The sequence below is a fragment of the Tachyglossus aculeatus genome, chromosome 11, assembly GCF_015852505.1.
Source record: "Tachyglossus aculeatus isolate mTacAcu1 chromosome 11, mTacAcu1.pri, whole genome shotgun sequence".
NCBI lineage: Eukaryota > Metazoa > Chordata > Mammalia > Monotremata > Tachyglossidae > Tachyglossus > Tachyglossus aculeatus.
The window spans coordinates 23,790,696-23,816,835 of NC_052076.1; the positions used below are offsets into that span (position 1 = coordinate 23,790,696).

Genomic DNA, 26,140 nt, shown 5'->3' on the forward strand with positions numbered 1-26,140 from the left:
GGCGTGGCCTGAGGTGGAGGGGGCGTGGCCTGAGGGGAGGGGAGTGGCCTGAGGGGAGGGGGGGCTGTGAGAGGGGGCGGGGTTTGAGGCCTGAGGGGGGGCCTGTGAGAGGGGCGGGGTCTGAGGCCTTCGGGGAGGGGGGGCCTGAGGAGAGGAGGCGGGGCCTGAAGCCTGAGGGGAGGGGCCTGAGAGGAGGGGGCGGGGCCTGCGGGGAGGGAGGCCTGAGAAGAGGGGGCGGGGTCTGAGGCCTGAGGGGAGAGGGGCTGGAGGAGGGGCGGGGCCTGAGATCTGTGGGGAGGGGGCCTGAGGAGAGGGGGCGGGGCCTGAGGGGAGAGGGCGGGGCCTGAGGGGGGCGTGACCTGAGGGGGAGGGGGCGCGGCCTGAGGGGGTGAGGGCGTGGCTTGAGGGGAGGGGCGTGACCTGAGGGTGAGAGGGCGTGGCCTGGGGAGGGCGTGGTCTGAGGGGAGAGGGCGTGGCCTGAGGGGACGGGGCGTGGTCTGAGGCCTGAGGGGAGGGGGCGGGGCCCGCCGCCGCCGCTGCTATTGCTGCCGCCGCGCGAGAGTCGGGTTTTGGGGCCGGCGGGGGGTGGGGGTGGGGTCTGTCTGTCTGTCCGTCCTTCTGTCCTTCTGTCCGTCCGTCCGTCCGGGCCGCCGGACCCCCGGGCCCCCGGAGGAGCCCCGGAGCCTGCGGCGGGCGGAGGAGAAGAAAGGCGGGCGGGGACGGTTGGGCGGGGGGAGAAAAGGCGGCCGGCCGGCGGCCCCCAGGGGGCGCTGTTGCGCGGCGGCGGCGGCGGCGGCGGCGGCGAAGGGAGGGAGCGCGGCCCCGGGGACCCGCAGCCCCGCGCTCCTCCCTCCTCCTCCTCCTCCTCCTCCTCCTCCCTGTTCCCTCCTCCTCCTCCTCCTGCTGCTGCCGGTCGGTCCCGGGCGGCCCTGCGGCGGGCGGAGATGCCCTGCAGAACCTTGGACAGAACCTGAGCCGGGGCCCCCCCAAAAAACCCCCGCCTCCAACGCCCCCCCCCCCCCCCCCACCGCCGTCGTCACCACCGCCAGCACCGCCACCACCACCACCACCACCGGCCCCAAACCGCGCCGACCGGGAGCGAGGGAGCCGGCGGCCGCAGTGCGGCGGGGGCCCGGCGCCCCACCCGGTAAGTCCCCATCGCATCGGGGGGGAAGCCCGGACTCCGCCGCGCTTAGCACAGCGCCCTGCACACCGGGAGCGCTCCGTCAATCCGACCGACCGACCGACCGGGGACCGTCGGGGCCGGCGTCGTCCCTTCCCTCCCTCCCTTTCTCGTCCCTCCCGCAGCCGAGGTCAGAGGTGACACCGGGTGACCGTCGTCGTCGTCTAAGTCGTCTTCGTCGTCGTCGTGACCGTCGCCGCCGCCCCGGCCGGTCCCTCCGGGCACCATGGGCACCGTCCTGTCCCTGTCGCCCAGCTACCGGAAAGCCCCGCTGCTGGAGGACGGGGCGGCCCCGGCGGGCGGCCACTACACCGCCGTGCAGAACAGCAAGAACGCCAAGGACAAGGCCCTGAAGCGGCCCTCGCTCATCTCCGTGCTGCCCTGGAAGCGGATCGTGGCCGCCTCGGCCAAGAAGAAGGCCTCCAAGAAGGCGGCGCCGCCGCCGCACGCGGCCTACCACCACCACCACCACCACCCGCACCACCCGCCGCCGCCGCCGCCGCCGCCCGACGTCGCCCACCTCAACCATGACAACCTGAAGAAGTCCCTGTCGTGCGCCAACCTGTCGGCGGCCTTCGCCCCTCCGGCCCCGCCGCCCCCGCCGCCCCCGCCGGCCTCCTCGTCGCGGGCCTCGTCGCGGGCCTCCTCGCAGGCCTCGCCGCCGGCCTCGGCCGGCCGGGCCCCGGCCTCGACGCCCAAGAGGGTGGTGGTCCAGGCGTCCACCAGCGAGCTGCTGCGCTGCCTGGGCGAGTTCCTCTGCCGCCGCTGCTTCCGCCTGAAGCACCTGTCCCCCACGGACCCCGTCCTCTGGCTGCGCAGCGTCGACCGGGCCCTGCTGCTGCAGGGCTGGCAGGACCAGGGCTTCGTCACCCCCGCCAACGTGGTCTTCCTCTACATGCTCTGCCGGGACGTGGTCTCCTCCGAGCTGGCCGCCGACCACGAGCTGCAGGCCGTCCTGCTCACCTGCCTCTATCTCTCCTACTCCTACATGGGCAACGAGATCTCCTACCCGCTCAAGCCCTTCCTGGTGGAGACCTGCAAGGAGGCCTTCTGGGACCGCTGCCTCTCCATCATCCACCTCATGAGCCCCAAGATGCTGCAGATCAACGCCGACCCGCACTACTTCACCCAGGTCTTCGCCGACCTGAAGAACGAGTGCCACCGGGAGGACAGGAACAAGCTCCTCACCGGCCTGGACCGGTGAACTCTGACCCCGCCCCGCCCCCCTCCCCTCCCTCCCCGCCCCCGCCACTCCGCCCCCTGCCCCGCGGTGACCCCCCCCAGTAGGACTTCGGGGACCCCCCCCCGGCCCGCTCCCTCCCCGTCCCCCTCCCGTCCGTCGCCCGAGCTCCGCTCTCCCCGTCGCCCTCGTCCACCCCGGGGACGGCCTGGGCCGGGCTCGGCCTCCTCCCCGTGCGGCCGTCCCGGCCTCTCCCCTCCCGCCGCCGGACTGGCTCTTCCTCGGCCGGAGACCGGACCCCCGCTCCTCCGACCGTCCCGTCCGGCTTCCCCCCCGGTCGAGGGCAGGGCGGGAGGAGACGGCGGGACGGGGGACGCGTCTGGCGTCACCCCTCGGGCCGGGGGCCTTCGGTCCGGGCCGCACGGGACCACGTGGAGCCACGTGCCGGGCCGGATGGCCTCGCCCCTTTGGACCCCACCGGTCCCGGAAATGGGGGAGGAGGCCGCCCGAGGCCCGCCCGGACCCGCCGGGAAATCGGATCCTTCGGAGAACGGAGGGGACCGGACGGCCCTCCCGTCGGGCCGAGGGCGGAGGCGGAGGAGCCCCGGGGGGCTGTCGGACCCGGGGTCCGGGACCGTCCGTCGGAGCGGCCAAGCGTCATTTCCCTGGCGCCGAAGGAACAGAAAGCTGTGAAGTCGAGGTCGGGAGCGGGCCGCGGGGACCTCGCCGGCCGAGGGGCCGCGGAGTTGGAGCCATTGGGGCGTCCCAACCCTTCCACCCCCAGCCCCGGTCTTCGAGACGGTCCCCGGGCGCGGGGCCGGCCTTGTACATACTATTCCCGCCCCCTCGCCCCAATCCCACCGCCCCGGCGGGCCCCGGCCTCCTCCCTTCGACCCCGGCCTCCCTTCTCTTCTCTCCCTCCCTTGGGTTTATTTATTTTTGGAGAAGGTCCAGGCTGCGGGGCCGGTGGCGGGAGCGAAGGGGGGGGAAGCGCCGCGCCCATCCCGCCCCACCAATGTGAAACGTTTCCCACGCTCCCCGCGGCCCCGACGGCCGGGACCGTGGACGGGAGAAACTGGTCTACTTGAGCGAGCGAGCAATTAACACGATTTCCATGCTGCTACGAAGACTACTTTTAGAACAAAAGAGAAAAGACAAAAAAAGAAACTAACCTACAAAAAAACCCCACCACCACCACCAAGACGACGACAAACCCACCTCCTTTAATCTATTCTTTCAGCGTTGCTTTTCCAGTGGTATTGTGCATGCGGATCAGGCATTTTGTGTCTTCTGAAAAAAAAAAAAAATCTTAGGACAGATGGCTGGGAGAATTTCACCGCGCACAAAGCAAGGCTCACGGTAGCTCAGTATTTGATTTCTCTCCTCCTCTCAGGCGGTTCCACTAGCCTTTCGTTCTCTTCCGACGGTTGTTCTACTTGCTGATGGAAAACGTGCCATTTCCCCGACCCCCCCCCGACCTCCCCCCAACTCGAAACGATTCCTAGCTGTATATCGGGATCTGCTAACGATTCACGTACGATGTCTGTTGGTTCTTTTTTTTTTTTTTTTTTAGTGCAATCTCTTCCGTAGACCTCCTTTGACCAAATCGTGGGTATCGTTAAGGTTATTAATTTATACTTGTCTCATTCTCGTATGTGTGTAGCGTGTTTGTACGTATGTGTGGTTTATAATCTGACAAAGTCACGAGGCTCGGTCTGGCTGTAATTTAAGTCCCTTCCCTTATTTTTATTTATTTTTGTACTGTGCTGATTGAATAAAACGCACTGGCCGTCCATTCCCCGGGCTCCCTCGGCGGGGTCGGTCTTCCGTGGAGCGGCGGGGGCAGAGATGGGGGCGGCCGGAAGGCGACAGGGCCCGCCACGGTTGAATCAATCAATTGAATCGATCGTACTGAATCGGTTGAATCGCCCCTCACCGGTTCCAGGACGCCGGTCCGGTCATCGGCGCCGCTTAAGTCGCCGGTTCAGGGGCACCGTTCCGGTCGCTGGGTCCGGGCCGCCGCTCCACGGCAGAGCTCCGAGGCGCCGACTCCTCTGTGGCGCCGGCTCCTTGTCAATCAATCAATCAATCAATCAATCAATCAATCGTATTTATTGAGCGCTTACTGTGTGCAGAGCACTGGACTAAGCGCTTGGGAAGTCCAAGTTGGCAACATCTAGAGATAGTTCCTACCCACAGTCCAGAAGAGCTCCCGTCGCCGGCTCCGTCGTCCGGACCTGGAGGCTCCGGCCCACCTGAGGGAGATGATGGGTTACGGGGGGAATGGGCCAGGAGGCGTCCAGCTCGGCTCCACCGGAAAGCAAAAATGAGGATTTTCCGCGGGAGGGAACGGCTCCCGCTCCGACGGCGTGGATGGGGCCTATGGTTCTGTCCCTCCGGTGCCCCCGCTCCCGCATTCCCGCCCCTTCCCTTCCCTCTGCGGCTACCCTCGGCCTACCTCGGCCTCTGCCAATCCCTCTCGGGATTAGGTCTGAGAGAGCCAAGGGCGATGCCACCCGTCCAGCTCCGCCGCGTGAGCGGAGAGGGCAGGCCGCTGACCCACGGGGCGGCGGGAAGAGGCCGGAGGAGGCAGCGGGAAGCGGCAGGAGGAGGAGGCTAGAGCGGGCTCTGATGGCGCCCGGGTCAGGCCTGGATGATGGCCGCCCCGTCGTCTAGAGGGGAAGAGAGGCCTGGCCTCACCAATCAATCAATCAATCAATCAATCGTATTTATTGAGCGCTTACTATGTGCAGAGCACTGTACTAAGCGCTTGGGAAGTACAAATTGGCACCACATAGAGACAGTCCCTACCCAACAGTGGGCTCACAGTCTTAAAGGGGGAGCCTCGGCCTCCGCGTCGGGCGGACGGACACCGGCCCGAGGCTCCGGGGCCTCCGTCCGTCCCGGCCGTGGGGGGAGGCAGAGGAGCCGGACGGCGGAGAGACGCTCGCACACCACGGGGACGGCCTTACGAGGAGACTGAATGCTTTATTGCTCTCGGTGGCGAATCCAAATACAATTTAGCGATAGAGTTAATGGAAAACAGGACTACACGCACCCAACCGAAAAACCGCGTTTCATTTAATTTAATCAAGAGAAACGCCGCGTAGGATCCCCTCCTCTCTAGCCCCCCTCCCCGCGGCCCCCGGGGCTGTGATGTTTGAGTTTGCCGTGAGAAAGAGCGGTGGCTCTCGCCTCTGCCCTCCTGGGCCCGCAGTGTTGGCCCGAAAGGCGGTGGTGGGGGGCGAGAGGAAAGTAGCCTCCCGCCTGGAGCATCTTTGGTAGCAGTATCTTTGGTAGAGCATCTCCCCTCGGCCCCCTTCCTCTCCCACCCCCGGCCCCCCGGACCTGACCCGCCCGCTCGCCATTTCAGGGAGCAGATCGCCCGCTGGCGATCGGGATCCAGGTGGCCAGCGTGGAGGTGGCACGGCAGGCTGAGCCCTGACCGGCGGGGATCCAGCCATTGGGGTGGGGGGCTGGGGGGGGTGGTCCTCTCCTCATTACGTCTCTCTCTTGCCCACCCAAATTAGCCGGGCAGACAACAGCGGGGTACAAACCAAAACAGGGTGCGTGTCGTGTCCCCCGCTGCAATCTGCACGCAGAAAGCGCTCAGCGAATACCTGCAACTTAATGAATTCCCAGTGAGGACACGGCACCGCCAGAGAGAGAAGCAGCGTGGCTCGGTGGAAAAGAGCCCGGGCTTTGGAGCCACAGGTCATGGGTTCAAATCCCGGCTCCGCCGCTTGTCGGCTGGGTGACTTTGGGCCGGTCGCTTCACTTCTCTGGGCCTCAGTGACCTCGTCTGTAAAATGGAGGTGAAGACCGGGAGCCCCCCCCCCCGCCCGGCGTGGGACAACCTGATCACCTTGTAACCTCCCCAGCGCTTAGAACGGTGCTTGGCACATGGTAAGCGCTTAATAAATGCCATCGTCATTATTATTATTATTGCCACCAGCGAAGATGAGGAGGAGGAGGAGGGTGGTCACGGTCAAGGGGTGTCTCCTCCAGAGGCCCCAGCGGCAGATTACTAGACAATCCAAGGTTATACGATGGGGAACAGAGAACAGCAAGGCGGAGCTACCTAAATAAGAGGGCTTTAGGGTCCGCCTCCTGACCCGTGATGCTGAAGCCAGGCTGGTTGCCGTGGCAACTGGGTGGTTGTGGGGGTGATGGGAAAGGGGCTCTCCTCCTCTCACAGAGAAGGGGAGACGCCAGGGAGGCCCTGGCTTCCCCAGAATGGGGGGCGGGAGGGGCTCCCTTTCCCCACCCTGCGCCTACTGGCCCCACATACCAGGCCCAAAAGGGCTGAGGGGGGACCCCGGGGGGCTACGGGTGGCAGGGCCGGGGCCTGAGTGGGGACGAAGGGCGGGCCTGGGCCCCGGACTGAGTGGAGGGACAGGCCGAGCCAGCTCCTCTGAAAGTAGAATCCCCTTATTGTCCCCCAAGCGCCCTCCTTGAGGTTCTTTCCCCCGTCAGGGCAAGCAGGAGGGATGGGCCCGGGCTCCCTGAAAACCACCCTCAACCTCCGCCTGGCCCTGGAAACCGCCCTCTCCAGAGGATCCAGCCTCCGCCGGGGTCGCCCATGGTCCCCGGGCCGCCGCGAGTCGGCTCGGACGGGGCCGGGCCCCCCACATAATCCCGCTCCTCCCGACGGGGCAGGGGGAAGCCGGGCAAGAAGCGTGGGGGAGAAACCCGAGGGGCCCGAAAGCAAAAAGGAATGGCGGGAGGGAGGCGATTGGGAGTGAGAGGGGAGAAGGTGGAGACGGGCCTGGAGGGGGAGCGGGAGAAGAGATGGCGAAGGCACTTTTGGGGAGAGTTGGGGAGGAGGCCGGGAAGATGCTTTAGAGGAGCCAGGGAGGAGACGGAGAAGGCGCTTGGGGTGGGAAGGAGATGGCCAGCCCCGGCCCCCATCAGGCCGGCCATTAAGAATCCTATTCCTGGGGTGGGGGTTTCTGAGAGGAAGAAGCCGAGGCCCTGGGGGATTTGGGCCTAGGCCGAGGGCCTGCAAACGGGGAGAGTCCGAGGCCCCGTGGCGGTCCGGTCCGGCCCGGTCCCCGCCACGGGGGCGGCGGCGGGGCCTAGTTGGCCGGGACGCTGAGGATGAAGCCGGAGCCGTTCTTGGTGAAGTGGGGCTGCGGCTGGTTGGGCCGGGTCTCCACCGACACGGTGCAGGTCTTGCCGTTCAGGTGGCACTGCACTGGGTTCGTAGCCGTCACTGGCAGTGGGCGCTTCTCGCTGAGGGGACAGAACGGAGACACGGTTTTAGGCGGGGGTGTCGGACGGCGAGCGGAGGGTCCCCCGGAGACTCCATCCAGAGCTGGGGGCTTCAGCTGTCACGGCCCCACACCCGGGGGGCGTCGGGGACACCCGCACCCAGGAACGCGGGTCTGTGGGCCCTGGATGGGCCCAGTGAGGTGAGGGAGGAGAAAGGAGGTGGGAAGAGGAGAGAGGAGGGAGGAGAAGGGAAGAGGAGAGAGGAGGGAGGAGAAGGGAAGAGGAGAGAGGAGGGAGGAGAAGGGAAGAGAGAGGAGGGAGGAGAAGGGAAGAGGAGAGAGGAGGGAGGAGAAGAAGAGGAGAGACAAAGGAGGAGGTGGGAAGAGGAGAGGAGGGAGGAGAAGGGAAGAGGAGGGGGGAGGAGAAGGGAAGAGGAGAGAGGAGGGAGGGGAAGAGAGGTGGGAGGAGGAGGGAGAAAAGAGGCAGGGAGAGGAGGAATAAGGGAGGTGGGAAGAGGAAGAAGGAAAAGGGAAGAGGAGGAGGATGGAGAGGGAGGGGAAGTCTTCCTCTTGTTGGGTACAAGCCAATTTCATAGAATCCCCCAGATGCAGGGCAGGGCTGGGCAGGACCGCGCAGGGGGTGAAGCAGGTTGGGGGCACCGGCAGATGAGGGGCCCGGTGAGGGCAGGCAGCGAGTGGGGGTGGGACCCAGCCCCTCGAATGCTCCCAGCTGGGCCCGGAGGCCCCAGGCCCGGGGTCTGGGCTCTGGGGTTGCGGGCTCAGGGCCCGGGGGGAGGATCCGTGGGAGAGGCCCACGTGGAGAACCCGGTTTTCCAGCTGAATTTCTACTTGGCCCAGTCAGCTGCCGCCCGCTCACAGCCCGGCTTAGGCAGCAGCTATTCGAATTAGGGCCGGCCTCAAAAATAGCAAAGCCGGCTACCACAGGCCAAGGGGACACGGGTTCCTCCCAGGGGCCCTGCCTGCCAGTGTCTGTGGGCCAGGGAAAACAGCCTGCCTCTACTCTTCCCTCCTCCTCCTCCTCCTCCTCCTCCTCCTTCTCTTCCTCCTCCTCCTTTTCCTCCTCCTCCTCCTCCTCCTTCTCCTTCTCTTCCTCCTCCTCCTTTTCCTCCTCCTTTTCCTTCTCCTCTCCTTTTCCTCCTTTTCTTCCTCCTCTTTTTCCTCCTCCTCCTCCTCTTCCTCCTCCTTCTCCTTTTCCTCCTCTTCCTCCTCCTCCTTTTCCTCCTCCTTTTCCTCCTCCTCCTCCTCCTATTTTTCCTCCTCCTTTTCCTTCTCTCCTTTTCCTCCTTTTCTTCCTCCTCCTCCTCCCCCTCCTCCTCCTCCTTTTCCTCCTCTTCCTCCTCCTCCTTTTCCTCTTTTTCCTCCTCCTCCTCCTTTTCCTCCTTTTCTTCCTCCTCTTTTTCCTCCTCCTCCTCCTCTTCCTCCTCCTTCTCCTTTTCCTCCTCTTCCTCCTCCTCCTTTTCCTCTTTTTCCTCCTCCTCCTCCTCCTTTTCCTCCTCCTCCTTTTCATCCTCCTCCTCCTCTTCCTCCTTCTCCTCTTCCTTCCCCCCCTCCTTTTCCTCCTCCACTCTCTGGCTACGGCCCCACTTCCCCATCCCTGGATCCTGGCTCCAGAGTGGCTCTTTGTCAGAACCGTCAGGACTTCCCTGGGGCCCTGGGATGGGGGATCCCAGAGAGAGGGGGTCATCATCATCATCATCAATCGTATTTATTGAGCGCTTACTATGTGCAGAGCACTGGACTAAGCGCTTGGGAAGTACAAATTGGCAACATCTAGAGACAGTCCCTACCCAACAGTGGGCTCACAGTCTAAAAGGGGGAGACAGAGAACAAAACCAAACATACTAACAAAATAAAATAAATAGAATAGATATGTACAAGTAAAATAAATAGAGTAATAAATATGTACAAACATATATACATATATACAGGTCCTGGGTTTGGGGGTGCTCGGGCGGGGAATCTTGGGGAGGTGGGGGAAGGACTCCCCCCAGATAATAATGATGGTATTTGTTAAGCATTCATTCATTCATTTATTCAATCGTAGTTATTGAGCACTTACTGTGTGCAGAGCACTGTACTAAGCGCTTGGGAAGTACAAGCTGGCAACATATAGGGATGGTCCCTACCCAACAGCGGGCTCACAGTCTAGAGTCTTAAGCACTTACTAGGTGCCAAGCACTGTTAGACGTAGCCAGACATTATGCTAACATCTATCTCCCCCTCTAGACTGTAAGCTCGTTGTGGGCAGGGAACGTTTCTGTTTATTGTTGTATCGTACTCTCCCGAGAGCTTAGTACAGTGCTCTGCACACAGTAAGCGTTCAATAAATACGATTGATTCATTCAATCGTATTTATTGAGCGCTTACTGTGTGCAGAGCACTGTACTAAGCGCTTGGGAAGTACAAGTTGGCAACGTATAGAGACGGTCCCTACCCAACAAAGGGACCACCTCAGTGGTCCTGGCCCATGAGCAGCAGCAGGCCCTACCTGAGCAGGGAGAGGCCTCGCCGCCCTCACCCCCAATCCCAGGATTTCCTCCCTTAATTCGCCCCTCCCTCAGCCCAGAGGCCCGTACGTCCTTATCTGTAATTTCATTTATTTATTTATATTAATGACTGTCTTCATCATCATCATCAATCGTATTTATTGAGCGCTTACTGTGTGCAGAGCACTGGGCTAAGCGCTTGGGAAGTCCAAATTGGCAACATATAGAGACGGTCCCTACCCAACAGTGGGCTCACAGTCTGCCCCTCTAAACTGTAAGATTACTACTATTATTATTATTACTACTACCACCACTTTCACGTAGGAACATGTAAACTATACGCAAATTGGACTCATAATCCTCCTCACTAGGTATAATAATAATAATAATAATAATAATAATAATGATGGCATTTGTTAAGCGCTTACTATGTGCAGAGCACTGTTCTAAGCACTGGGGGGATACAAGGTGATCAAGTTGTCCCACGTGGGGCTCACAGTCTTCATCCCCATTTTACAGATGAGGGAACTGAGGCTCAGAGAAGTGAAGTGACTTGCCCAAGGTCACACAGCAGACATGTGGCGGAGCCGGGATTCGAACCCATGACCTCTGACTCCAAAGACCGTGTGCTCTTTCCAATGAGCCACGTTAGGATCCGCACCCTTTACCCACCCCTCCCTCAGCCCCACGGGACTGTCGTCCCTATCAGTAATTGAGTTTATTTCTCTTAATGTCTGTCTCCCCCCCCCGGCTAATAACGATGGCATTGATTAAGCGCTTACCATGTGCGAAGCACCGTTCTAAGCGCTTGGGAGGTTACAAGGTGATCAGGTTGTCCCACGGGGGGCTCCCAGTCTTCATCCCCATTTTCCAGATGAGGGAACTGAGGCCCGGGGAAGTGAAGCGACTTGCCCAAAGTCACCCAGCTGACAAATGGCAGGGGTCGGATTAGAACCCATGACCGCTGGCTCCAAAGCCCGGGCTCTTTCCACTGAGCCACGCTGCTTCTCTAGACCCGTCGTGGGCGGGGAACGTCCTGCCAACTCTGCTACGTTATAGTCTCCCAAGCGCTCAGGGACAGTGTCCTGTTGTCGTGCTTGTATTTTTTCCCAGCATTTAGCACAGTGCTCTGCAGCCAACAGGAGCTCAGTAAATACCACTAAATGGAGTAAGCACCGTCTCTGTGCCGGTGGCCCTCGCGGACCGTTTTTCACCTCTGCAAATATGTACGTGTACGTATCAGGTCGGAACTGTGAATGACAGGGTAAATGAGCCCATTTGTGAAAATTAAGCTGTAAGCAGAGCGATGCATCTGTAGCTCCTTGGGAACTCCTTTAGGTCATTCCCAAGGATTTGCTGGATTGGTCCGGCGGGCAATATTTCATTCATCCAATGATTTGATAGTATCCCCCTTTTAGACTGTGAGCCCACTGTTGGGTAGGGACCGTCTCTAGATGTTGCCAACTTGGACTTCCCAAGCGCTTAGTCCAGTGCTCTGCACACAGTAAGCACTCAGTAAATACGATTGATTGATTGATTGATGTGGCCCCGCGTGGCTCAGTGGAAAAGAGCCCGGGCCTTGGGGTCGCTCATTCGTTCAATCGTATTTATTGAGCGCTTACTGTGTGCAGAGCACTGGACTAAGCGCTTGGGAAGTACAAGCTGGCAATGTAAGAGTCGGAGGTCATGGGTTCAAATCCCAGCTCCGCCACTTGTCAGCTGTGTGGCTTTGGGCTAGGAGGCCTTCCCAGACTGAGCCCCTTCCTTCCTCTCCCCCTCGTCCCCCTCTCCATCCCCCCATCTTACCTCCTTCCCTTCCCCACAGCACCTGTATAGATGGATATATGGTTGTACATATTTATTACTCTATTTATTTATTTATTTATTTTACTTGTACATTTCTATCCTATTTATTTTATTTTGTTGGTATGTTTGGTTCTGTTCCCTGTCTCCCCCTTTTAGACTGTGAGCCCACTGTTGGGTAGGGACTGTCTCTATGTGTTGCCAATTTGTACTTCCCAAGCGCTTAGTACAGTGCTCTGCACATAGTAAGCACTCAATAAATACGATTGATTGATTGATTGATTTGGGCAAGTCACTTTGCTTCTCTGGGCCTCCGTTCCCTCATCTGTAAAATTGGGATGAAGACCGTGAGCCCCCCCGTGGGACAACCTGATCGCCTTGTAACCTCCCCAGTGCTTAGAACAGCGCTTTGCACATAGTAAGCACTTAATAAATGCCATTATTATTATTATTATTATTATTATTATAGGCCACGCCTGCAGTTGACCCACTCGGAGGGAACACTCACAGCCACCCGAGAGGATGGAAAGCACAACGCATCCACTTGTCTTGGGACTTGTGGCTCGCCATTTTCCTTTAGTTCCAGAGCGTACCTTCCCTTGGGCTTGGCCTGATTTCATCAATCAATCGTATTTATTGAGCGCTTACTGTGTGCAGAGCCCTGTACTAAGCGCTGGGGAAGTACAATCAATCAATCAATCGTATTTATTGAGCGCTTACTGTGTGCAGAGCACTGGACTAAGCGCTTGGGAAGTACAAGTCGGCAACACATAGAGACGGTCCCGACCCAACAGCAGGCTCACAGTCTAGAAGGGGGAGACAGAGAACAAAAGCAAACACAGTAACAAAATAAAATAAATAGAATAGATATGTACAAGTAAGATAAATAAATAGAGTAATAAATCATCATCATCATCAATCATATTTATTGAGCGCTTACTGTGTGCAGAGCACTGTACTAAGCGCTTGGGAAGTCCAAGTTGGCAACATCTAGAGACGGTCCCTACTCAACAGTGGGCTCACAGTCTAAAAGGGGGAGACGGAGAACAAAACCAAACATACTAACAAAATAAAATAAATAGAATAGATATGTACAAGTAAGATAAATAAATACATAGAGTAATAAATCATCATCATCATCAATCATATTTATTGAACGCTTACTGTGTGCAGAGCACTGGACTAAGTGCTTGGGAAGTACAAGTCGGCAACATCTAGAGACAGTCCCTACCCAACAGTGGGCTCACAGTCTAAAAGGGGGAGACAGAGAACAAGACCAAACATACTAACAAAATAAAATAAATAGGATAGATATGTACAAGTAAAATAAATGAATAGAGTAATAAATATGTACAAACATCTATACATATATCCAGGTGCTGTGGGGAAGGGAAGGAGGTAAGATGGGGGGGATGGAGAGGGGGACGAGGGGGAGAGGAAGGAAGTGGCTCAGTCTGGGAAGGCCTCCCGGAGGAGGTGAGCTCTCAGTAGGGCCCAGATTTCATCTGGGAAGCAGCGTGGCTCAGTGGAAAGAGCCCGGACTTTGGAGTCACAGGTCATGGGTTCAAATCCCGGGTCTGCCAATTGTCAGCTGTGTGACTTTGGGCAAGTCATTTAACTTCTCTGGGCCTCAGTCACCTCAACTGTAAAATGGGGATTAAGACTGTGAGCCCCCTGCGGGACAACCTGATCACCTTGTGACCTCCCCAGCACTTAGAACAAGGCTTTGCACACAGTAAGCGCTTAATAAATGCCATCATCATCATCCTCTGGGATCCAGGCTAGGCACGCACTGCTGGGTGGATCCGGGAAGGCCAGGGGCTGTCCGCCTATTCCCAAGAAAGTACACGGGCCCGATCCAGGGACGAGGAGGAGAAGGAGGTGGATGGAAAGGGAGTGAACGGGCCTGGCTGAGGGAGGAGGAAGAGGAGGAGGAGGAGGGAAGAGCCAGGCCAGAGGCCGGGAGTGGGGGCGTCCAGGCCTGAGCGCGGGCCAACCTGGGAGAACTGCCCTTACCTGCTCTTGTTTGTTGCAATTACTCACTAATTTTCCCACACTAATTTCCCAGCCCTTGAGTCACCGGGTGACGAGGCAGGCCGGGCCACCGCAGCCCCCCGGGAATCCTTCTTCCCAACGGGAAAGCCGGCCAGGGGCGCTCCCCGGGTCACAGGACAGGGACGGAAGGGGCAGGCAGGAGTCCTGGGTTCTAATCCCGGCTCTGCCACCCATCTGCTGGGTGATCCCTCTGCCCATCCGCCAAGCTAGCTCTCTTCCTCCCTTCAAGGCCCTGCTGAGAGCTCACCTCCTCCAGGAGGCCTTCCCAGACTGAGCCCCTTCCTTCCTCTCCCCCTCGTCCCCCTCTCCATCTCCCCCATCTCACCTCCTTCCCTTCCCCACAGCACCTGTATATATGTATATATGTTTGTACATATTTATTACTCTATTTATTTATTTATTTTACTTGTACCTATCTATTCTATTTATTTTATTTTGTTAGTATGTTTGGTTTTGTTCTCTGTCTCCCCCTTTTAGACTGTGAGCCCACTGTTGGGTAGGGACTGTCTCTATATGGTGCCAATTTGTACTTCCCAAGCGCTTAGTCCAGTGCTCTGCACATAGTAAGCGCTCAATAAATACGATTGACAATGATGATGATGATGATTACTCTATTTATTTATTTATTTTACTTGTACATATCTATTCTATTTATTTTATTTTGTTAGTATGTTTGGTTTTGTTCTCCGTCTCCCCCTTTTAGACTGTGAGCCCACTGCTGGGTAGGGACTGTCTCTATATGTTGCCAATTTGTACTTCCCAAGCGCTTAGTACAGTGCTCTGCACACAGTAAGCACAATAAATACGATTGATGATGATGATGATGATCCCGGGCGAGTCACTTCGCTTCTCTGGACCTCAGTTACCTCATCTGGGAAATGGGGATGAAGACTGAGAGTCCCAGGTGGGACGGGGACTGTGTCCAACCTGATTTGCGGGTATCCGCCCCTGCGCTTGGTAGAGTAAGCACTTGACAAGCACCACCATTATCATTATTCTTTTATTATTAATAATAATGGTATTTGTTAAGCACCGATCCCTGCCCTGGCAATGATTTGGCCCGTCTCTTTAGTCTCTTAACATCCCGACTCCCAAAGCAGGAGTCCTTGCTTCCCAAATCCACTTGGGCCGGGAAGGGAAAGAAGACACGTCTTCTGCTATTTTTCTTGATTGAAATAAAAATAATAATAATAATAATGGTATTTGCTAAGCACTTACTATGTGCAAAGCACAGTTCTAAGCACTGGGGAGGTTACAAGGTGATCAGGTTGTCCCGCGGGGGGCTCACAGTTTTAATCCCCATTTTACAGATAATAATAATAATAATAATAATGGTATTTGTTAAGCGCTTACTATGTGCAAAGCACAGTTCTAAGCACTGGGGAGGTTACAAGGTGATCAGGTTGTCCCACGGGGGGCTCACAGTCTTAATCCCCATTTTCCAGATGAGGTAACTGAGGCCCAGAGAAGCAAAGTGACTTGCCCAAAGTCACCCAGCTGACAGTTGGCGGAGCCGGAATTTGAACCCATGACCTCTGACTCCAAAGCCCGGGCTCTTTCCACTGAGCCACTTATGGTAAGGAGGAGTGTTCGGTCAGTAAGCTCACTCCTCAAGGCGATCACGATTTGGTGGGCTGGGTGAGTTTCCTGTACAGTTTTGCTCAGAGGGCTTCACCGCTAAAGCTCGAAGCTAAAAGGAAAGGTAATAATGATGGTATTTGTTAATCAATCAATCAATCGTATTTATTGAGCGCTTACTGTGTGCAGAGCACTGTACTAAGCGCTTGGGAAGTCCAAGTTGGCAACATCTAGAGACGGTCCCTACCCAACAGTGGGCTCACAGTCTAAAAATTTGTTAAGTGCTTACTATGTGCCTTCTAGACTGTGAGCCCACTGTTGGGTAGGGACCGTCTCTATAGGTTGCCAACTTGGACTTCCCAAGCGCTTACTACAGTGCTCTGCGCACAGTAAGCGCTCAGTAAATACGATTGAATGAATGAATGTGCCAGGCACTGTACTAAGCGCCGGGGTGGATACAAGCAAATCGGGTTGGACACGTTTCCTGTCTCACACAGAGCTCCCGGTCTTAATCCCCGTTTTCCCGACGAGGCCCGGAGAAGTGAGGAGCCTTTTTTTTTTAAATGATGGCATTTATTAAGCGCTTACTACGTGCAAAGCACTGTTCTAAGCGCCGGGGAGGTTACAAGGTGATCAGGTTGTCCCACGGGGGGCTCACAGTCTTCATCCCCATTTTACAGACGAGGTCACTGAGGCCCAAGGCCCTACTGAGAGCTCACCTCCTCCAGGAGGCCTTCCCAGACTGAGCCCCTTCCTTCCTCTCCCCCTCGCCCCCCTCTCCATCCCCCCATCTTACCTCCTTCCCTTCCCCACAGCACCTGTATAGATGGATATACGTTTGTACATATTTATTACTCTATTTATTTTACTTGTCCATATCTATTCTATTTATTTTATTTTGTTAGTATGTTTGGTTTTGTTCTCTGTCTCCCTCTTCTAGACCATGAGCCCACTGTTGGGTCGGGACCGTCTCTAGATGTTGCCAACTTGGACTTCCCAAGCGCTTGGTCCAGTGCTCTGCACACAGTAAGCGCTCAATAAATACGATTGATGATGATGAAGCGACTTGCCCGAGGTCACAGAGCAGACAAGTGGCCGGGATTAGAACTCATGACCTCCTCGGCCGAACGGTAGCCACCTAGGAGTCGGTCCGACTGGCACAGGCCTCTCTCTCGACACTCACTCTTCCTTTACTGAGAGGAGTTTTGTTTACGACCCGAGTTCCACTTCCTCTCCCCGGCGGGTTTATGGCGCGGAGCTGAGCTGGCGCGGAGCCGTCAGACCGCAAAATGCCTCTCTTTCAAAATCCTGCCTGAAGAAATGCTTTTTCCTGTATATATGCATATATGATTACTCTATTTTACTTGTACATATCTATTCTATTTATTTTATTTCGTTAGGATGTTTGGTTTTGTCCTCTGTCTCCCCCTTTTAGACTGGGAGCCCACTGTTGGGTGGGGACCGTCTCTAGATGTTGCCAACTTGGACTTCCCAAGCGCTTAGTCCAGTGCTCTGCACACAGTGAGCGCTCAATAAATGCGATTGATTGATTGATTGATTGATTTTTCAGCTTCTGCTCGGGGCCCGGGGAACCAGGCGGCACCAATGTCTTGAGCGAGGGGGAGAGGGAGACCCTCCAAAACACAATCCGGAGGGGCTTTGCACCCCTTCTAGACTGTTGGGTAGGGACCGTCTCTAGATGTTGCCAACTTGGACTTCCCAATCAATCAATCAATCAATCCATCGTATTTATTGAGCGCTTACTGTGTGCAGAGCGCTGTACTAAGCGCTTGGGAAGTACAAGTCGGCAACACATAGAGACAGTCCCTACCCAACAGCGGGCTCGCAGTCTAGAAGGGGGAGAATAATAATGATGGCATTCATTAAGCGCTTACTATGAGCAAAGCACTGTTCTAAGCGCTGTGGAGGTTACAAGGTGATGAGGTTGTCCCACGGCGGGCTCACAGTCTTAATCGCCGTTTTACAGATGAGGTAACAGGCCCAGAGAAGTGAAGTGACTTGCCCAAAGTCACACAGCTGACAATTGGCGGAGCCGGAATTTGAACCCATGACCTCTGACTCCAAAGCCCGGGCTCTTTCCACTGAGCCACGCTGCTTCTCTAAGCAGCTTCCCAAGCGCTTAGTCCAGTGCTCTGCACACAGTAAGCGCTCAATAAATACGATTGAATCAATCAATCGTATTTATTGAGCGCTTACTGTGTGCAGAGCACTGGACTAAGCGCTTGGGAAGTCCAAGTTGGCAACATCTAGAGACGGTCCCTACCCAACGGTGGGCTCACAGTCTAGAAGAAGTACTGTTCTAAGCGCTGGGGAGGTTACAAGGTGATCAGGTTGTCCCACGGGGGGCTCCCAGTCTTCATCCCCATTTTCCAGATGAGGGAACTGAGGCCCAGAGAAGTGACGTGACTTGCCCAAAGTCACCCAGCTGACAAGTGGCGGAGCTGGGGTTTGAACCCGTGACCTCTGACTCCAAAGCCCGGGCTCTTTCCACTGAGCCACGCTGCTTCTCCATCCATGGATGGATGGATGGATCGATTGATAGTCCGGAGCAGTGGTCGGTCCTCTCGGGATGGGAGTCACGGGGTTCGGAGCTGTAGCCCTTGTAACCACGGCCTTACTCATTCACTCGACCCTATTTATTGAGCGCTTACTGTGTGCAGAGCACTGTACTGAGCGCTTGGGCTCCCCCCCTCCACCTCCTTACCTCCTTCCCTTCCCCACAGCACCTGTATCTATGTATATATTTTTGTACACATTTATTACTCTATTTATTTATTTATTTTACTTGTACATATCTATTCCATTTATTTTATTTTGTTAATATGTTCTGTTTTGTTCTCCGTCCCCCCCCTTCTAGACTGTGAGCCCGCCGCTGGGTAGGGACCGTCTCTAGATGTTGCCAACTTGGACTTCCCAAGCGCTTAGTCCAGTGCTCTGCACACAGTAAGCGCTCAATAAATACTATCGATCAATCAATCAATCGTATTTATTGAGCGCTTACTGTGTGCAGTAAGGAGGGAAGGGAAGGAGTTAAGGCCGGGGGAGGGGGTGGAGAGGGGGAGCCCAAGCGCTCAGTACAGTGCTCTGCACACAGTAAGCGCTTGGGAAGTCCAAGTTGGCAACATCTAGAGACAGTCCCTACCCAACAGCGGGCTCACAGTCTAAAAGGGGGAGACGGACGACAAAACAAAACATACTAACAAAATAAAATAAATAGAATAGATATGTACAAGTAAAATAAATAGAGTGATAAATCTGTACAAACATATATACCTATATACAGGTGCTGTGGGGAAGGGAAGGAGGTAAGATGGGGGGATGGAGAGGGGGACGAGGGGGAGAGGAAGGATTGATTGAACTATTGATTGATTGATTGATTGACAAGACAACAATAAACAGACGCGTTCGGACCTCTGGCCCCATAGCCAGGAGGATTTGTTTTTGAAGTTAACGTGGTAAAAACCCTCCATCCCACACAACCAGGGAACAACTACTGGTCTGCAAACGGCTACTGAGTTCGGTCCCAGCTGGCTACATGCACAGTGACAAAAGAGTAAATGCAGGGAGATTTTGAACAAAATCCATAAAGGACAGGGATCCCCTTCTATAATAATAATAATAATAATAATGATGATGGCATTTATTAAGCACTTACTATTTGCAAAGCACTGTTCTAAGCGCTGGGGAGGTTACAAGGTGATCAGGTTGTCCCACGGGGGGCTCAGAGTCTTCATCCCCATTTTCCAGATGAGGGAACTGAGGCCCAGAGAAGTCAAGTGACTTCATTCATTCATTCCATCATATTTATTGAGCGCTTACTGTGTGCGGAGCACTGGACTAAGCGCTTGGGAAGTCCAAGTCGGCAACATATAGAGACGGTCCCTACCCAACAGTGGGCTCACAGTCTAGAAGACAGTCTAGACTTGCCCAAAGTCACACAGCTGACAATTGCCTGACAAGAGAAGCAGCGTGGCTCAGTGGAAAGAGGCCGGGCTTTGGAGTCGGGTCATGGGTTCGAATTCCGGCTCCGCCAATTGTCAGCTGGGTGAGTTTGGGCAAGTCACTTCACTTCTCTGGGCCTCATTTCCCTCATCTGGAAAATGGAGTGAAGACTGGGAGCCCCCCGTGGGACAACCTGATCTCCTTGTAACCTCCCCAACGCTTAGAACGGTGCTTTGCACTTAGTAAGCGCTCAATAAATGCCATTATTATTATTATTATTATTAATTGGAAGAGCTGGGAGCTGGGATTATATGCATTCTGAGTGCAACTGGGCCCTTTCAGGGGTTTATATTAAAACAGCTCAGTAGAGAGGAGGAGGAGGAGGAGGAGGAAGAAGAGAAAGAGAAGGAGGAGGAGGAAGGAAAAGGAGGAGGAAGAAGAGGAGTATTTCATCAATCATCATCAATCGTATTTATTGAGCGCTTACTGTGTGCAGAGCACTGTACTAAGCGCTTAGGAAGTACAAGTTGGCAACATATAGAGACAGTCCCTACCCAACATTGGATCATCATCATCATCATCATCAACTCCAATGGATTTTAATCCAGAGAATTCAATCAATCAATCAATCAATCGTATTTATTGAGCACTCACAGTCTTATAGGGCACCCCCTGGGTGGCAGGCACTGTACTAAGAACAATCCAAGAATCCAAGGGGAAGGTAAGGCAGTTAGGATGTAGGCAAGGATTTGGGGAATAGAGAGGAAAAGAGGTAAGCGTGGCTCAGTGGAAAGAGCCCGGGCTTTGGAGTCAGAGGTCATGGGTTCAAATCCCGGCTCCGCCACTCGTCAGCTGTGTGACTTTGGGCAAGTCACTTCACTTCTCTGTGCCTCTGTAAAGTGGGGATGAAGACTGCGAGCCGCCCGAGGGACAACCTGATCACGTTGTAACCTCCCCAGCGCTTAGGACAGTGCTTTGCACAGAGTAAGTGCTTAATAAATGCCATCATCATCATCCAGCGCTTAGAACAGTGCTTTGCACATGGTAGGTGCTTAACAAATGCCAGCATTTTTAGGTAGAGAAATAGTAGGAGGAAAAATCAGGGGGACTCAGGGAGGGGGACGGGGAAGGAGAGAGAAAAGGGAAGGAAGGAGGAAAGGAGAGAGGAGGAAAGAAAGGAGAAGCAGCATGGCTCAGTGGCAAGAGCAGGGGCTTTGGAGTCAGAGGTCATGGGTTCAAATCCTGGCTCTGCCAATTGTCAGCTGGGTGACTTGGGGCAAGTCGCTTCACTTCTCTGGGCCTCAGTTCCCTCCTCTGTAAAATGGGATGAAGACTGTGAGCCCCCCGTGGGACAATCTGATCACCTTGTAACCTCCCCAGCACTTAGAACAGTGCTTGGCACATAGTAAGCGCTTAATAAATGACATCATTATTATTATTATTATTACTTGACTTCTCTGGGCCTCAGTTGCCTCATCTGTAAAATGGGGATGAAGACCATGAGCCCCCGTGGGACAACCTGATCACCTTGTATCCTCCCCAGCGCTTAGAACAGTGCTTTGCACATAGTAAGTGCTTAATAAATGCCATGATTATTATTATTATTATTAAAGGAGGGAAGGTGAGGGGGAAGGAGGGTGGGAGAGGTCAAAGATGACTTCCTACTGGTGTAAAGGGAGCGTTTATTATGCAATGGGACGGGACATGACGAGGAGAGTAAGGTTGGGGGTGGGGAAGCAGGAGGAGCTCAGATTTTGACATGTTTTAGTACTTTTAGACTGTAAACTGATGCCTATTTGCTCTGTTTTGTTGTCAGTCTCCCCTCTTTTCATTCATTCATTCAATCGTATTTATTGAGCGCTTACTGTGTGCAGAGCACTGTACTAAGCGCTTGGGAAGTCCAAGTTGGCAACATATAGAGACGGTCCCTACCCAACAGCGGGCTCACCGTCTAGAAGGGGGAGACAGACAACAAAACAAAACATATTAACAAAATAAAATATATAGAATAAATATCAATCAATCAATCAATCGTATTCATTGGGCGCTTACTGTGTGCAGAGCACTGGACTAAGCGCTTGGGAAGTACAATTTGGCAACATCTAGAGACGGTCCCTACCCAACAGCGGGCTAACCGTCTAGAAGGGGGAGACAGACAACAAAACAAAACATATTAACAAAATAAAAGAAATAGAATAAATATGTAGACTGTGAGCCCGTTGTTGGGTAGGGATTGTCTCTTATCTGTTGATGAATTATCCTTTCCAAGCACTTAGTCCAGTGCTCTGCACACAGTAAGCGCTCGGTAAACACGATTGAAACGGTAAACACGATTGAATGAATGAATAAATATGATTGAATGAATAAACTCATTGTGGGCAGGGAACGGGTCTGCCCACTGGGTTCTACTGTATTCATTCATTCATTCAATCGTATTTATTAAGCACTTACTGTGTGCAGAGCGCTGAACTAAAGAGGGGCCCTGGCATCTACAGCGTGGCTCAGTGGAAAGAGCCCGGGCTTTGGAGTCAGAGGTCATGGGTTCAAATCCCGGCTCCGCCAATTGCCAGCTGTGTGACTTTGGGCAAGTCACTTCACTTCTCTGGGCCTCAGTTACCTCATCTGGAAAATGGGGATGAAGACTGGGAGCCCCCCAAGGGACAACCTTTTAGACTGTGAGCCCACTGTTGGGTAGGGACTCTCTCTACATGTTGCTGACTTGTACTTCTCAAGCGCTTAGTACAGTGCTCTGCACACAGTAAGCGCTCAATAAATACGATTGATTGATTGATTGACAACCTGATCACCTTGTGCCTCCCCAGCGTTTAGAACAGTGCTTTGCACATAGTGAGTGCTTAATAAATGCCATTCTTCTTCTTCTTCTTATCTCCTACTTAGAGAAGCAGCGTGGCTCAGTGGAGAAGAGCCCGGGCTTTGGAGTCAGAGGTCATGGGTTCAAACCCCGGCTCCGCCAATTGTCAGCTGTGTGACTTTGGGCAAGTCACTTCACTTCTCTGTGCCTCAGTTCCCTCATCTGTCAAATGGGGATTGAGACTGTGAGCCCCACTTGGGACAACCTGATCACCTTGTAAGCTCCCCAGCGCTTAGAACGGTGCTTTGCACATAGTAAGCGCTTAATAAATGCCATCATTATTATTATTATTACTACTTCTTCAGGCTACCAGCACTTTCTAGTCTCTTTCTCTCAGAAAATGCCTTCCCTCTATTTCTTCTCCCTCTGTTACATCAGCGGGCATTGCCAATTCTGGTCGCTGCCTTCCCACATTTCTCCCTCTCCCTTTCTTAGTCCTTCCCCGTGCTGACAACACCTCCCAATTTAGCACCATCTGTGAAGATCACTAGCATTTATGCTATTTACTCGTCCTTCCCATCGCTAATGGCGAGAGGTGAAACGGGGTTGGGGGCTCAGCTCCAAACTCACCCCCTTGCCCCGCAAATCCACCCACCCGATCTCGCCTGGCTCCTCATTTATCCGGTCCATCCCGCTCTCCGGTCCACTTGATTCCGCTGAGCGGTTTGGATTTTCCGGAGACGATTAGGCAGTTGCCTCGGCCAGAGATTGACGGTCTCCACGCATTTTTGCTCTCATCATCATCATCAATCGTATTTATTGAGCGTTTACTATGTGCAGAACACTGGACTAAGCGCTTGGGAAGTACAAATTGGCAACATCTAGAGACAGTCCCTACCCAACAGTGGGCTCACGGTCTAAAAGGGGGAGACAGAGAACAAAACCAAACATACTAACAAAATAAAATAAATAGAATAGATACGTACAAGTAAAATGAATAAATAAATAGAGTAATAAATACGTACAAACATATATAAATATGTACAAACATATATAAATATGCACAAACATATATCATCATCATCATCAATCGTATTTATTGAGCGCTTACTATGTGCAGAGCACTGTACTAAGCGCTTGGGAAGTACAAATTGGCAACATATAGAGACGGTCCCTACCCAACAGTGGGCTCACAGTCTAAAAGGGGGACACAGAGAACAAAACCAAACATACTAACAAAATAAAATAAATAGAATAGATATGTACAAGTAAAATAAATCAATCAATAAATAATTTCTCTCCTTCTCTTTCCTACTTCCCCTGGGGTTGATAGAGGTGGAACGCAGGGGCTCGGGCCCAGTCCTTCGCCTCTGCAAGGTACTTCCCAGGCGCTTAGCACAGTGCTCTGCACACAGTAAGTGCTCAATAAATACGACTGATTGGTTGATTGATCCGGGCCTCAATCTAATATCCCAGATTCAATCAATCAGTGGTATTTATTAAGCATTTACAGTGTGCGGAGCACTGCACTAAGCGCCGGGGAAAGTACAATACAGCAGAAGTGGTAGATGTGAGGAGAGGAGGGGGTGGGCCCCATCTTCTGAGGAGAAGAGGGGGTGAGCCCATTGTCGGGTAGGGACCGTCTCTCTCTGTCACTGACTTGTACTTCCCAAGCGCTTAGTACAGTGCTCTGCACCCAGTAAGCGCTCAATAAATACGACTGAATGAATGAATGAATGTGAGCCCATTGTTGGGTAGGGACCGTCTCTATCTGTTGCCGACTTGGACTTCCCAAGCGCTTAGTACAGTGCTCTGCACACAGTGAGTACTCAGTAAATATGATTGAATGAGCGAATGAATGTGAGCCCGTTGCTGGGTAGGGACCATCTCTCCTGTATATATGTATATACCTGTATATATGTAGATATGTTTGTACGTATTTATTACTCTATTTTATTTGTATATATTTATTCTATTTATTTTATTTTGTTAATATGTTTTGTTTTGTTGTCTGTCTCCCCCTTCTAGACTGTGAGCCCACTGTTGGGTAGGGACCGTCTCTAGATGTTACCAACTTGTACTTCCCAAGCGCTTAGTACAGTGCTCTGCACACAGCAAGCGCTCAGTAAATGCGATTGAATGAATGAGCTCCATCTCCTGGCCCCATCTCCTGAGGAGAAAAGAGGCTGGGCCCCATCTCCTGAGGAGCGGAGGAGGTGGGCCCCATCTTCTGAGGAGAGGAGAAGGTGGGCCCCATCTTCTGAGGAGAGGAGGAGGTGGGCCCCATCTTCTGAGGAGAGGAGAGGAGAAGGTGGGCCCCATCTTCTGAGGAGAGGAGGGGGTGGGCCCCATCTTCTGAGGAGAGGAGGAGGTAGGCCCCATCTTCTGAGGAGAGGAGGGGGTGGGCCCCATCTCCTGAGGAGAGGCGGGGGTGAGCTCCATCTCTTGACCCCATCTCCTGAGGAGAGAAGAGGCTGGGCCCCATCTCCTGAGGGGAGGAGAGGTGAGGTTGGGCCCATCTCCTGAGGAGAGGAGTGGGGTGAGCTCCATCTCCTGAGGAGTGGAAGAGGTGGGCCGCATCTCCTGAGGAGAGGAGGGGGTGAGCTCCATCTCCTGGCCCCATCTCCTGAGGAGAGAAGAGGCTGGGCCCCATCTCCTGAGGAGAGGAGAGACGAGGTTGGGCCCATCTCCTGAGGAGAGGAGGGGGTGAGCTCCATCTCCTGGCCCCATCTCCTGAGGAGAAAAGAGGCCGGGCTCCATCTCCTGAGGAGTGGAGAGGCGAGGCTGGGCCCATCTCCTGAGGAGAGGTGAAGCTGGGCCCATCTCCAGAGGAGAGGAGAGGCGAGACTGGGCCCATCTCCTGAGGAGAGGAGAGGGAAGGTTGGGCCCATCTCCTGAGGAGAGGAGGGGGTGAGCTCCATCTCCTGACCCCAACTCCTGAGGAGAGAAGAGGCCGGGCCCCATCTTCTGAGGAGAGGAGAGGCGAGGCTGGGCCCATCTCCTGAGGAGAGGAGGGGGTGAGCTTCATCTCCTGACGAGAGGAGGGGGTGAGCTCTATCTCCTGACCCCATCTCCTGAGGAGAGAAGAGGCTGGGCCCCATCTCCTGAGGAGAAGAGGGGATGAGCTCCATCTCCTGAGGAGAGGAGGGGTTGAGCTCCATCTCCTGAGGAGAGGAGAGGCGAGGCTGGGCCCATCTCCTGAGGAGAGGAGGGGGTGAGCTTCATCTCCTGAGGAGAGGAGGGGCTGAGCTCCATCTCCTGGCCCCATCTCCTGAGGAGAGAAGATGCCGGGCCTCATCTCCTGAGGAGAGGAGAGGCGAGGCTGGGCCCATCTCCTGAGGAGAGGAGGGGGTGGGCTCCATTTCCTGAGGAGAGGAGGAGGAGGTGGGATGCATCCCCTGAGGAGAGGAGGAGGAGAGGCTGGGCCCATCTCTGAGAAAAGAGACTCAGTGATACCAGCAATAGCTCAGCCCCTGAACTTACTACTGGGAGGCCAGGAATAGTTTAAGGAGGCTAATGGCCACCAGGCCATGCCCCGCCCCACACCCTCTTTCCTCCAGCAGGGATCCTCTCTCTGCTTTCCTCCCCCTCTCCTTCCCCCCCACCTTACCTCCTTCCCCTCCCCACAGCACCTGTATACATGTATATATGTTGGTACGGATTTATTACTCTGTTTATTTACTTATTTTACTTGCACATATTTATTCTATTAATTTTATTTTGTTAATACGTTCTGTTTGGTTGTCCGTCTCCCCCTTCTAGACTGTGAGCCCACTGTTGGGTAGGGACCGTCTCCAGATGTTGCCAACTTGGACTTCCCAAGCGCTTAGTACAGTGCTCTGCACA

The 26,140-nt window shown here is 54.6% G+C and overlaps 2 protein-coding genes across 2 annotated transcripts in view; one reads left to right on the forward strand and one right to left on the reverse strand.

Moving 5' to 3' along the window:
- Positions 1–1,073: 1,073 nt before the first annotated feature.
- On the forward strand, positions 1,074–2,407 carry CDK5R1 (cyclin dependent kinase 5 regulatory subunit 1). Its single transcript, XM_038754502.1, has one exon. The coding sequence runs from the start codon at positions 1,410–1,412 to the stop codon at positions 2,385–2,387; it is 978 nt and encodes a 325-aa protein (XP_038610430.1). The 5' UTR covers positions 1,074–1,409; the 3' UTR covers positions 2,388–2,407.
- Positions 2,408–7,441: 5,034 nt separating this feature from the next.
- MYO1D (myosin ID) overlaps positions 7,442–26,140 on the reverse strand; it is a 350,574-nt gene continuing 331,875 nt past the window's right edge. The window contains 1 exon segment of the mRNA XM_038754744.1: positions 7,442–7,598. Coding sequence (XP_038610672.1) covers positions 7,442–7,598 — 157 coding nt within the window.